The following is a 12,687-nucleotide window of genomic DNA, read 5'->3' as shown; positions in this document are numbered from 1 at the left end:
AACTGCATTAGGGGAAGAGATCGGGCTGAACCACGTTTTGATTTTAAAGCCATTTCCTGAAAGTGACACATGTCACTTATGTGTACATTTCACAGGCTAAAGGACGTCATGTTCATTTCTTGTCAACCGCCATTAAGGAGGCCTCTGACTCACAGAGACCCCATTTACAGGAGAACAAAATGCTGCCCTGTCCTGTGCCATCCCCACGATCACTTGAGGATCAGACCATTGGGATCCACAGGGTTTTCCCTGGCTGATTTTGGAAGTAGATCACCAGGTCTTTCTTTCTAGTCTGTCTTAGTATGGAAGCTCTGCTGCAACAATTTGGCATCATAACAACACGTAAGTCTGCATTGGGATGGCTGTGCCTGAGGTGCATTGGCTGGGAATCACGCCACAGTCATGCCCAACTTCAAAGGACACAGGAAAGTGCAATCCCAACAGAGTTCATAGAGTGTAGAACTGGAATATCTGTGAAGAGCCCTAGTAATTACCCAAAACTCCCAAGATCTGAACTTATTGTATCTGCCCAAATCATTCTAATATTCTCCTAGATTTGGAAACTACTGGCCTGTCTAGTTGATCTTTGCAGAAATTCCCAGCTGATTTTTGAGTCCTTTGCCTGACTTCTTCATAAAGCATCATAAGTATTGGATATAGAATTACACTCAGTAGATGTCCAATGAACCACTGTTAGCAGCAACTCACCCACCCTTCATGAGAAAACAAATGCAAAGTAACTGTATTTTTTATTTCTATTAACAACAACAAAATACTTCCATACTTCCAAGCTCTGTTGCTTTTAAGAGACATATATTACAAATAAAGGAACTCCACAAACTTTAAAGATCAGAATTTATCAACACTTTTGTACACAGACACAAATATTTTAATATCACGGTATCTGAAATGTTAATCATATAATTTTAGTACTGTCATAAGTCTTAACTAAAAAGATTCTTTTCAATTTGGTAAAAATCATATATTTTACAATCTTTTATTTACATTTGAAATATGCTTAAATGGTACAAAAACATTCACTTTAACCTTTAAAATATGTGTACTAGGACTAGGTATCGAACATGTAATAAGTGACAGCAAACTTAGGGTTTGCTTTTGAGCTACACATTCATTGGAATTTCATGACAAATATTCAGCTTGGCTTGCTCAATGCCACTCAAAGAAAAACATCACAAGGAATGTGCAAATCTGGAGGCTGGCAAAATTCTCAAGCTAGCGAGGTAAAAAATATATATATATATTAACACCATAAAAACTTCAAATAAATTAAATCTATCTTTCTCTTCCCCGAGATTAACTGCAAATTCAGACAGTTCTCTTAGAAGTGTGTCAAATGCTGCAGACTCAAAACCTCAGCACTAGGTGAGACAGAGACGGCAGGCAGGGTCGGGGTTGCCTTGCTAATTGCCCGAGTGCAGGTTCGCTCCACTGCGCGCTTTGATGGGTCGTCCCTGTATGTAATCTTCACCCAGGACAAGATGAAACGGAACAAAATAGAGAAGTTAGTATTGATATTCCCAAACTCAAAATTAACACCTACACTAAAAACAAACAAACAAAAAAAAAAAAACCATTGCCATCGAGCCGATTCCAACTCATAGCGACCTTATAGGACAGAGTAGAACTGCCCCATACAGTTTCCAGGCAGTGGCTGGTGAATTCAAACTTGGGACCTTTTGGTTAGCAGCTGTAGCTTTTCACCCCTGAGCCACCAAAAAAAAAACCAGGGCTCCTTTATTCCCCATGGGAATGTGCGCATTTAAAAATTGCTCTCTCAAAGTGGGTTCTGCAGACCTTTTTTTCCCAAGCCCACGTGCAAGTCATTTTGGCAAGGCTGAAGTAGTTTCACGATACTCTTTAGCTATCAGATACAAAATTGTCAGTGTTTGAGTGAGCCTTATAAATGTATCTGAGCAATTCAAAGTAATTTTACTGTTCTAAAAGTTTATACATTATGTTGTCAAATCTACCAAAAAGGTGAATTAAATGAAATCTAATTAAGAAAAAGAAAAAAATCTGGAAATATAAGGAAAAAAAAATCTTGACCTACTTTTACTTTTGAAAATATTACCATGCCTAACTAAATACTTTCCTATCAGATCTGTTTGCATAACGACATCCAAACACAATAACAAAAGCAACAGCAAAAATTCCAGGTACCTGAAAATGTATATTGTAGAGAAGAAATTTTATAAATATTTTCAGTTGCTAGTTAGGAAGATTTTTCCACTAACTTTGCACATTACCACCCTGTGCCACGAGCTTTAGTTCGCCCCTCTTCTAAAACTGAATTGTTCTTGTCCTTAGGAGTGCACCCAGCATCCAAGTATTCTACAGTACCAAAAAAATTCCTCTTAGGATCAATGTCACGAGACTCTGCATAAATAACCTGGCTAATTATGTGTCCAAAGGGAATCTGAAACACTAAGAGCAGTACGCATTTGCATCTCGACTGCTCAGCACCATAGTAGAGCAAGTCTCTTCCTACTTATACATTTTTTCAAAGGAGCCCTGGTGGTGCAGTGGTTAAGCGCTCGGCTGCTAACGGAAAGGCTGGTGGTTAAAATACATCTTGCGGCTCCACAGGAGAAAGACCTGGAGATTTGCTCCCATAAAGATAACAGCCGAGAAAACCTCATGGGGCAGTTCTGCTCTGTTACATGGGGCGGCTATTAGTCAAAACTGACTCAAGGATACCTAACGACTACAACAACGTATGTTTTTTAAAATGTATTTATATATATATATCCATAAAAATAAAACCACTGTAAATAGAGTCGATTCCGACTCATAACGGCTCTATAGGGCAGAGTAGAACTGCCCCATTGAGTTTCCAAGGAGTGCCTGGTGGATTCAAACTGCTGACCTTTTGGTTAGCAACTGCAGCACTTAACTACGCCACCAGGGTTTCCATTTATATATATATAAAATTTTACCTTTCTTAGCCAAATGATTTTTCTCTACCCTTAATCACCTGGTCTTTTTCTTTGTGTTCTTATTTTAGCACTTTGGGGTGTAGTGTATCTTTGCTTTCAGTACAAATGAGTTCAGATACATTTTAGAAGTCAGTGGAACATGCACTTTGTTATTAAAAGCTAAGATGTTAACTTTAGTTTTAATCAGTAGGTTCTTTTTGAATTGGCCTACTGTGAAATGGAAAGTCGTTCTAATTAAATAAAAGTTTAGAGAACACTAACCACTATGGAGATCTCTGGGAAGGATGAATAGCTAGGAAGAGAGAGAGAAAACACAAGGCCACAGAGGACAGTGTAGATGTAAGGGAAGAAAAACATACCACTCTTGCTTACAGTACTGAGGGAAATACTAGACACAGAGGAACAGAAGCTGTACAAACATGGACCACGACAGAGCTGCCAGGAAAAAAAGAGAAAAACATTTTCAAGATCAGATGCAATTCACAGCTGAACACGAGCATTACTTCGCCATCTTTCCCAACGTTCAGAATCACCGTTTGTTCTTTTTGTTTCACTGTCAGGTTTGTGATTTCCCCCATGGTATCAAGGCATCTCTCCTGAGTATTTTATTCCCATCACTCGTTAAAAAGCCCAAACCTATCTCCACTAGGAATCTCATCTGGGAAGAATCATTCTCTCAGATACAAGTCAATAAACCTTTTCTTTTTCTATCTACTATAAACCCATTGCTGTAGTGTCGATTCTGACTCATAGCGACCCTATAGGTCAGAGTAGAACTGCCCCATATTTTTCCAAGGAGCACCTGGTGGTTTCGAACTGCTGACTTTTTGGTAAGCAGCTTTAGCCGTTAACCACTAGGCCACCAGGGTTTCCTCTATACTATATAGAGACTTAAAAATGGGGGTGGAGGAAATGGAGGAAAAAAAAAAACAGAAAAGTATTTGGGGAAATGCAATTAGAATAAAGGGTCTGTACAACACATTTCATGTTTTGTGAATGAGTGTTAGAAGTGCTAGCCACTAAGGAAAGGAAGGGGAACTAATATTTCATAAGGGACTACAACGCACGAGGCATAATTAGGAGATTGGTTCGAGTTCTCCACCTCCATTATTCTGTATGAAACACATCTAACTCCTGGAAGGGACCATAGGTGATGAGATGTTCAGGTAAAGTGTGAGGATTGATGGATGCTGGAAAGTAGGTCAAAGAAACAGCACTTGACTTTTGACCACTTGACTCTCAGCACTCCCAAAAGTACTGTGACAACTGAATACCCGTGTTTTGTTCACAGCCCTACAGAAAATGCTGGATACATGCCAGAAATCATGGCTGATTTGCTTGTGGGGTGTGGAGTTATCCCAACTCCTTACACCTTCAGGAGGCCCAATCTTGTTAGAGGCTTGATGGTGAATTGCCATGACCCCATCTTGGTATTGTTTCTGAGTATGCAGAGACCCCTAGTGCCAAGACGTGGAACTCACTGTGGAAGGAAGTCCATTCCACAACAAAACTAAGAGGTGGAGGTAGGAGAGGGTTTGTGAGGTCTTCAAACAATAATGACAGGAGTGGTAGCACATCCTAGTGGGAATGCCTCCCAGTGTTCCTAGTGTCTATGAAGACACATCTGTTCTAGAAACTAAAGTGCATGTGATTCGAATATACACCTCTGAAAACTTCAGTAAGCATTGGGTTCCATCGTCTTTTTATACAGTCCCTCCTACCTTCTGATCTGTGTTTTGAGGCAAGGAGCGTTGTGCATGAGGCACAGAACAATTCAGTAACATGTTCTTCACTTAAGGTACAGTGATTTCAGCAGCAGCAAGAATGTAAGAGACTCTTTCTCATCCTTCTTACACTAGGGATGAAATGGACCCTGTCCATTCACTAACTGCTCTGGCCACACCAAGGAGGGCCTTACCTGCTCATTCATGACCGAAGAAAGTTCGCTGAGCATGTCCTTATAGTGGGACCTCAATTCTTCCTGGTACTCCAGCTGGTCCTCCTTGATGAGGCGCTCATTCACATCAAGGGCCTGCCCACACGCATCTGCAAATTGCCTTTTGTGACAGCGATAAGTAAATTAAAAACCAGCCATAGAAGAGGCAACTCGAAGTTGGGTTGCCAATATACTCTGCTCCCAAGAAGTGGGTTGGCTGGGCAGCTTCCCAGGGAATTCATGGCTCCCTGTCTGAAGAAGCTCAAAAAAAAATATTCCAACAAAGAAAAGCTTACCTGAAGATTTCCTTCAAAAGCTTTACTTGGTTGTCAGGGTATTTCTTTGCATTGGTTTCTTCAAGAAAAGCTCGTGCGTAGGCCATTGGTCCAGCGTTAACCTGTTGCGGAGAAGAGTATAGGCTGAGGATGAACCCATCTCCTCCATGGAACCTTCTCTGGCCTTCACAGCCAGGAGTAGCAACTGTTTGCACCAATCGTGTGGCATTGCTTCCCTCACACTACCTTGAGGCCTATTGATTTGTGTGCCTGTCTTGCCTGCTGTCATCTTGTTACTTAATAAGCTACTAAACTCATTGCCATCCAGTTGATTTTGGCTCCTAGTGACCCTATAGAACAGAGTAGAACTGTCCTATAGTGTTTCCAAGGCCATAATCTTTATGGAAGCAGACTACCATATCTTTGTCCTGTGGAACAGCTGGTGGGTTCGAGCCACCGACCTTTCAGTTAGCAGAGTGCTTAACTACTACAGCACCAGGGCTCCTTCAATAAGGTACTAAAACCCAAAAAACCAAACCCCCTGCTGTCGAGTCGATTCCGACTCATAGCAACCCTGTAGGACAGACTAGAACTGCCCCACAGAGTTTCCAAGGAGCACATGGTGGATTCGAACTGGTGACATTTTGGTTAGCAGATGTAGCTTTTAACCCCTATGCTACCAGGGTTTCCAATAATGTATTAGGGGGTTAAATACCAGTTGCTGTCAAGTAGACTCTGAGTGCATAGCGACCACATGTGTGTCAGTCAGAGCAGAACTGTGATTCATAAGGTTTTCAATGGCTCAGAAGTAAATCACCAGACCTTTCTTCCGAGGTGGCCCTGGGTAGGCTCGAACCTCCAACCTTTCGGTTAGCAGCTGAGCTCAGTAACCCTTTGAACCACCCAGGGACTCCACTACAGGTGTATCTGAGCTGTAAACTTCACTGCCATCCTTCCCAAACTTCAGTCACTTCCCTACTTCACATCTTTGCCATATCTGCATACTGACTAAGCTGTTACTTGCATAGTATCTTTGAAAAAAGACTCACTTTTACTTACTTAAATACGTTTATTTAAATTAATATCTGTGAAATCAAATGTTTGATGTGCTGTTTTTTTTTCTAATAACATTAAAATAAACAGGTAAGTACCAATAAAAGGCATTTGACAGTGGTAGTGGTATATGTACCGCCCTGGGGATGACTGTTCTACACTATTCTACTTGGCAATCTCCTTTAAAGGAATTTATGCCCAAGGACGCACTTATAAGACTGGCCAAATGAATGTGCAATGCCAGGGTCTATTTTATGCTCACACAATAAGTAGACTCACACTCATGGAGTCGTCTATATCACTCACTGTGTAAAACCTTTTAATTTGGCTTCGGGACTTGGGATATATAAGGAAAAAGAAGAAAGAAGCTAAGACTGTTTGAGCAGTCTTCAGATGCCCGTGACCACAGGGACTGCCAGTGCTGTGGAATGTAGCAATGGTACTGGATGTGTTCCTTGGCTCCACCAGATCACCTTCTGCACTCTCCTCCACTCAGGTCTGTGCTCATGGAGGCTGTCCTTTATAGACTATAAGAATGGCTCCCAGGCCTGCTGGCTTTTTGCTGAGATCAGCCAATGGGGGTTGCAAACAAGAGGTGGGTGGGGAAGAGGAGAGGGAGGTTGGTATCAGGATCAGCATTACTGATTTTTCCTTTTGCCTCAGGTGCCCGTACAGCTTGGCAGGGCCATGTGAGTGATCCTGTCTTTATTTAAAATATTAATATTTTGTTCATCACGATTTTGTGTGTGTGTGTGTGTGTTAATGTTTGATTTTTTAAAATGATGTATCAAACTATTATTTATCTTGATTATTGAGTTTTGGGGGCCTCATCCTAGTCCAGGACTTGGTCAAGGTATTCAGCCCCAGAACCTCCTCCTTATAGCCATTCAGCAAAAGCCACACCTGTCTGTCATCAGGTAGCTTCCATTAACCCTCCCCTCTTCTCGCAGCTTCAGGTCTAGGGGTGGTAACAGCTCTGCAGTGTTGTGCTAATCCCTGCACCAGCCCTTGTTGGCTTTCCTAAATGCTGCTCATACTTTTGCAAATTGTTTACTCTCAGTCCCTCCTGGAAGTTGACATCTGGTTCCTGGCAGGACCTGACAAATAAACACTCATGTCCATTTTATGAACTAGTAAATATTTTCAGGATTTGTTTTTGAACTGTGTTAAAAATGGCATGAGGGTAGCATCTGACCACCTCTAACTTCACAAGGGGAAGGAGAGAGGAGACGTGCCTGACTTCTGTCTCATAGGGATTGGCCTTGGACTGCTGATATTGATTCTCCTGCCCCCTTGTGAAGTTAGAGGAGGTCAGGTGCCGTCCTGATGCTGTATTTATAAACAGCTTTATAAGGCTCTTAATGACAGATACGCACGAGTATGATATGTTTCTTCTTTCAATTAATTCACTCATTGGAATACAGAACAGAGTTTTTCCAGAGAAGATGGGGTAGGAAGATTGAGGAAAAAGAAATTTTATGTTAGATCCTGGGTGGCACGAGCAGTTTGCAATCAGCTCCTAACTGAAAGGCTGGTGGTTTAAACCCACCCCATGGCTCTGCAGAAGAAAGGCCTGGCAATGTGCTTCCACAAAAGATTACAGCCAAGAAAACTCTTTGGAGCAGTTCTATTCTGTAACACATGGGGTTGCCATGAGTCAGGGGCTGACTCAGTGATGGCTAACAGCAACAACAAACTTAAGAAAGGCAAATGTAGAAAGGTGTTTGATACCATCAACATGCATTTACAACAGATTTTTTAAAGATCCAGATAAAAGTGTTGGTGGTATCGCAAGCAGAAGAATGTTTCTTATAGCCTTTGTTTAAGAGGAAAAAAAAAAAAATCCAAGAGTGTTTTCTACCAAGTCTCAATTAGCCACGTGCATCTCAGGTGTGGGCCAGGCTCACCTTCACGCTGACACTCCCTTGGAGTTTGAGCTGCAGTCTGATCATGTCCACTTCTTCCATGGTGCAAAGCTGATTGAGCTCGGAGACTTTCTTGGACATTTCATCAATGGCCACTTCAATAGGATTCAGTTCTGTGCTTGACTGGCTGATGACTTGTATCCTCTTTTTCACGTAGGGGAACAAGTGACTCGCTGCACGAAAGCAACACAAGGGAATTCAGCTGTTGAGCATTACTGAAGAGTCAAGGATTTCCCCAACTCTCAGAGGATCTTGTGACTTTCCATTGCATGTAGCCCATTCCATCCCGAGTGTTATCTGTGTTCGTGAGTTATTTTTTCTCCTACGTGCCACACTCTCTCACACCTCCTAGCTTTTGCCCCAGCTACTTTAGCCGGACATGCTCTTTCCCCTTAGCAAGTTGACATGTACTTGTTGTCAGGGCTGGGCTAAGACCTTTAGAGTCTCTCAAGGCTAAAAAGATTCTAGCTTTTACACCAACATGTCATTCAAATAAAAGCTGCCCTGAACCACAGAAAGGAATGGTTGACTATATACTGCATTACATGTCTTGGAAGAAGTACAGCCAGGATGCTCCTTAGAAGCAAGGATGGCAAGACTTTGCCTCACGTTTTCTGGACATGTTATCAGGAAGGACCGGCCCCTAGAGAAGGATATAATGCTTGGCAGAGGGTCAGCAAAAAAGAGGAAGACCCCCAACAATATGGGCTGACACAGTGACTGCCACAATGGGCCCAAACACAGCAATGATTGTGAGGATACGGCAGAACCCAGCGGTGTTTCATTCTGTTGCATACAAGGTTGCAATGAGTTGGAACCGATTTGGTGGCACCTAACAGCAACAAGATATGGCACCACTGGTGGGGCAGTGGTTAAAGCGCTCAGCTGCTAACTGAAAGGTTGGTGGTTCAAATCTACCAGCCGATCCTGGGAGAAAGATGTGGCAGTCTGCTTTTGTAAAGGTTACCCCCCCGCAAAAAAAAAAAAAAAACCCATTCCCATTGAGTCGATTCAGACTCATAGTGACCCTGTAAGACAGAGTAGAGCGGCCCCATTGGGTTTCCAAGGCTGTAAATCTGTATGACTTGATGGCAGTTGGTTTGTTTGTTTGTTTTGGGGCATCTTTCTCCCATGGAGAGGCTGGGGGTTTGAACTACTGACCTTTTGGTTTGCAGCCAAGCGCTTTAATCACTGCACCACCAGTACTCCCTCTGTAAACACAACAGCCTTGGAAACCCTATGGGGCAGTTCTACTTTGTCCTATAGGGTCAGTATGAGTCGGATTTGACTTGATGGCAGCGGGTTTGTTTTTGGTTTTAGTATATTTTACAATAGTTTTGTTTAAAAAAAATTATTACTACAAAAGTTCTGGATGAGTTTAGTGAAGTCAGATGTTTCTCATAGTTTGGATGTCATGGCTCTCCCTATGTCTATGGTATAGCCCACTACTGCTCATCTCTCAAGATGGCTTAGACAGAATTTTCTCCAGAATCTCCTTCCCCATCTGGGTGTCTTAGGAGCTCCTTCTGTGTGTTCTCATTTCATCCTCATGCTGTGCTCACTTGAAATTCCTGATTCACTGGGCTCTTTCTCCTACCAGACTGTGACACCTTGAGGGCAAGAATCATGTTTTATTTATTTGAAATGCCAGCATCTACAGTGGTGCCTAAAACCTAACAGACACTTGCTGAATGTTTGGTAAGTCAACAAAAGGACATCTAGCTCCTAGAATAGATCTCATTAGGGCTGGAAGGGTTGTTAGAGATCATTGTTTGTGTTCATTTCATAGATGAGGAGCCTGAATCCCAGAGTGGTTGGCTTCAAAGCACACAATTATGAGAGATGCTAACTCTCAAGTGACTAAGGGTAGATTCAGGGAGAGAGCAGAGAGGAGGGGAAAGTTCAGAGTGCCTTTCCCAAAACACTGACAAGATGGCCCTGATGATGGTAAGATCTAAAGGGAACCCATAAACTCATTGCCATCGAGTCAATTCCAACTCATAGCGACCCTAAAGGACAGAGTAGAACGGCCCTATAGGGTTTCCAAGGAGCGCCTGGTGGATTTGAACTCCCAACCTTTTGGTTAGCAGACATAGGTCTTAACCACTATGCCACCAGGGTTTCCATCTAAAGAGAAGAGGTGGGTAAAGAAACTCTATTGACAACTTTCCGTCTGGTTGACTTCTCAAGGGTCTCACTCTGAATACAGAATAAAAACCAGTTGCCATCCAGTTGATTCTGACCCAAGGTGACCCCATGTGTGTCAGAGTGGAATTGTGTTCCATGGGTTTTTCTATGGCTATGATTTCTTGGCAGTAGATTGTTAGGCCTTTCTTTTGAGGCTCCTTTGGGCAGACTCAAACCTCCAACCTTTAAATTAGCAGCTGAGGGTTTTAATCATTTGCATCACCCAGGGACTCCTAGTACAGCATAAAGAGGAGAATCTGCTCCTCCAGGCACACATTTGAAAGTTAGCACATTTTGGATATGTTTTGATTTCCACCAATCTAGCCTAATAGAGGGACCTGCCTTGAAGGAAGTGCTCAGACCTGCCGCTCTGCGGCTGCACCTACTTGTCAGGACCGTCCTCCGCTTGCACTGCTCCTCCACTCCACCATGCTTCTTGCCTGACAGCGTAAAGGGCGTCTCAAAGACAAAGCGGTTGATGTTGTGATGCATTTCAAAATCTGTCTTCCGGTCCTCTAATTCCTTTTCCTCAAAGAATGGTGTGACATAGGTTACCTGGATATAGGCATATTTTGGGTCCAAATCCTTGGGGTTGACCTGGGTTAACACATTATGGGCAGAGAAAGAGTGGTGAGCTATGAGGTACTTCTGAAATCATGGCAGAACACTCTGCATTCCCTTAGCTAGCATCCCAAGGAGGCTGTTCCTTGCCCTTTGTAGAAAAATGGGCAACCATATAATTTCAGGGCTGGAAGGGACCTGAGAAAGGGCAACTGGCTGGCCTGTGGTCTAGCAGATATAACAAAAGTAGGATAGGAGCCAGCTCTTCAAGAAGCTGAGACTCTGCAACATAAGCACCCCATGTTAGCCTATTTTTGAATCTTCGTTTTCTCTTCTGTAACAACTGTCTAATCACCTTGGTCCAGAATACAAGCTTCTTGAGAGTAGAAATATATCTCTTTGTCCCTTTAAGATTAAGCCATAGACCTAGACTGGGGCCATGAGGTTGGGGCTTAAAATGAGGAGGGAGGTTATTTGTCTATTCAATGTATTATCTGATTAGTCCATCACATGGTTGCAAATACTTTTATTTCATTCGCTCAAATTCCTTTTCTCATTTGCAACAATTCATTCTATATAATGATTTTCTAACTATTTTAGTGGTTAGATATGAGAAACAGCAAGGAAGATAGGCTAGGGATTCCAAGAATAAGCTAAGACATTGCCTTCAAGGCTGGAAGAGATGATTTTTAGTCCCTTTTTTTGCCATACCTTGGAGAATTTTCAAATTCTCTTCTCTCTCTACATCCATCTACCCATCCAATTCCACTGCCTGTCCAATTCCAGAGATTTGAGGAAGCTCATGAACTTATTTGTGATGCTAATTAATACATTCCATTTAATAGTAAAAAAAAAAAAAAAGAAATGGAGGTTCAGAGTGGTCAGATAATTTCTCCAAGATCACCAGTGATGAAATGGTGGAATGGAGACACCAGTTCTTCTGACATCAACTTTGGTATTTTTGTCACTTCACCAGGAACTCTGTATATACGTTCTACTTAGGAATGCCACCACCAGAGTGGTTCTAGCTCTTGTCTCCTTTGATAGAAAATGTTCTTGCACTTTTGAAGCTAAGAAGAAGAATGATGAACTCATTTCCGACAACTTCTACCCAAACCCAATGATGTCATGCCTACACCTTTCCAAACACCGTCTTTGTAAAAGCAAACGGGGAAAAAAGTAGACCTTCTTTTTGGCCCAATAGATACCTATACAATTGGATACCAACCAGCTTTTCCACTTCTGTCTCCTGTCACACTCTTCCATCCAACATGTGCTCTAAAGTTCTGCCATTCTCTAAGCATGCCTTCCCCTTTCATTTATTCCTGCCCTTGCAGATACTGGTCCTTCTCAGAAAGCCCTTTGCTTCCAGAAAACACCTTTTCATTCCTCAATTCCCAGATACCACTTCCTCTGGAAAGTGTTGCCTAATCAAGAATGAGGGGTACAGGAAAGCTACTGCCCTGAGCTTCCCCTGTGCTAGTTGGACAAGGTCTCTCTGGTGATATTTCATTACACTTTATTTCCTTAGCTTTTTATACACTTCCTTCTCTTCTTAGCCCCATGTGAACTGTAGGCTCTGGAAGAAGAGAAATCAGAAAAAACAAACCCTTTGTCATTGAGTCAATTCCTACTCACAGTGACCCTATAGGACAGAGTAGAACTGCCTCACAGGGTTTTCAAGGAGCAGATGGTGGATTTAAACTGCAGACCTGTTGCTGAGCAGCCTGAGCTCTTAGTCACTGCACCACCAGGGCTCCTAAGGAAGAGACTCCATGTAATCCCAGGCTCCT

The 12,687-nt window shown here is 42.4% G+C and overlaps 1 protein-coding gene across 8 annotated transcripts in view; it reads right to left on the bottom strand.

The window, feature by feature from the left end:
* Window positions 1–730: 730 nt before the first annotated feature.
* The window catches only part of DOCK10 (dedicator of cytokinesis 10), a 305,484-nt gene continuing 293,527 nt past the window's right edge, over window positions 731–12,687 (bottom strand). For all 8 annotated transcript variants that reach the window (XM_064286624.1, XM_064286627.1, XM_064286625.1 and 5 more), the window contains 5 exons: window positions 10,720–10,930; window positions 8,129–8,319; window positions 5,190–5,290; window positions 4,876–5,014; window positions 731–1,483 (listed from right to left, as the gene is read on the bottom strand). In XM_064286624.1, the coding sequence (XP_064142694.1) occupies window positions 1,340–1,483; window positions 4,876–5,014; window positions 5,190–5,290; window positions 8,129–8,319; window positions 10,720–10,930 (786 nt within the window). In that variant the 3' untranslated portion in view covers window positions 731–1,339. The remainder of the gene's footprint in view (window positions 1,484–4,875; window positions 5,015–5,189; window positions 5,291–8,128; window positions 8,320–10,719; window positions 10,931–12,687) is intronic.

The sequence above is a fragment of the Loxodonta africana genome, chromosome 6 (assembly GCF_030014295.1).
Source record: "Loxodonta africana isolate mLoxAfr1 chromosome 6, mLoxAfr1.hap2, whole genome shotgun sequence".
In the NCBI taxonomy this organism is placed as follows: Eukaryota; Metazoa; Chordata; class Mammalia; order Proboscidea; family Elephantidae; genus Loxodonta; species Loxodonta africana.
This window is presented reverse-complemented; position numbering and strand designations above follow the sequence as displayed.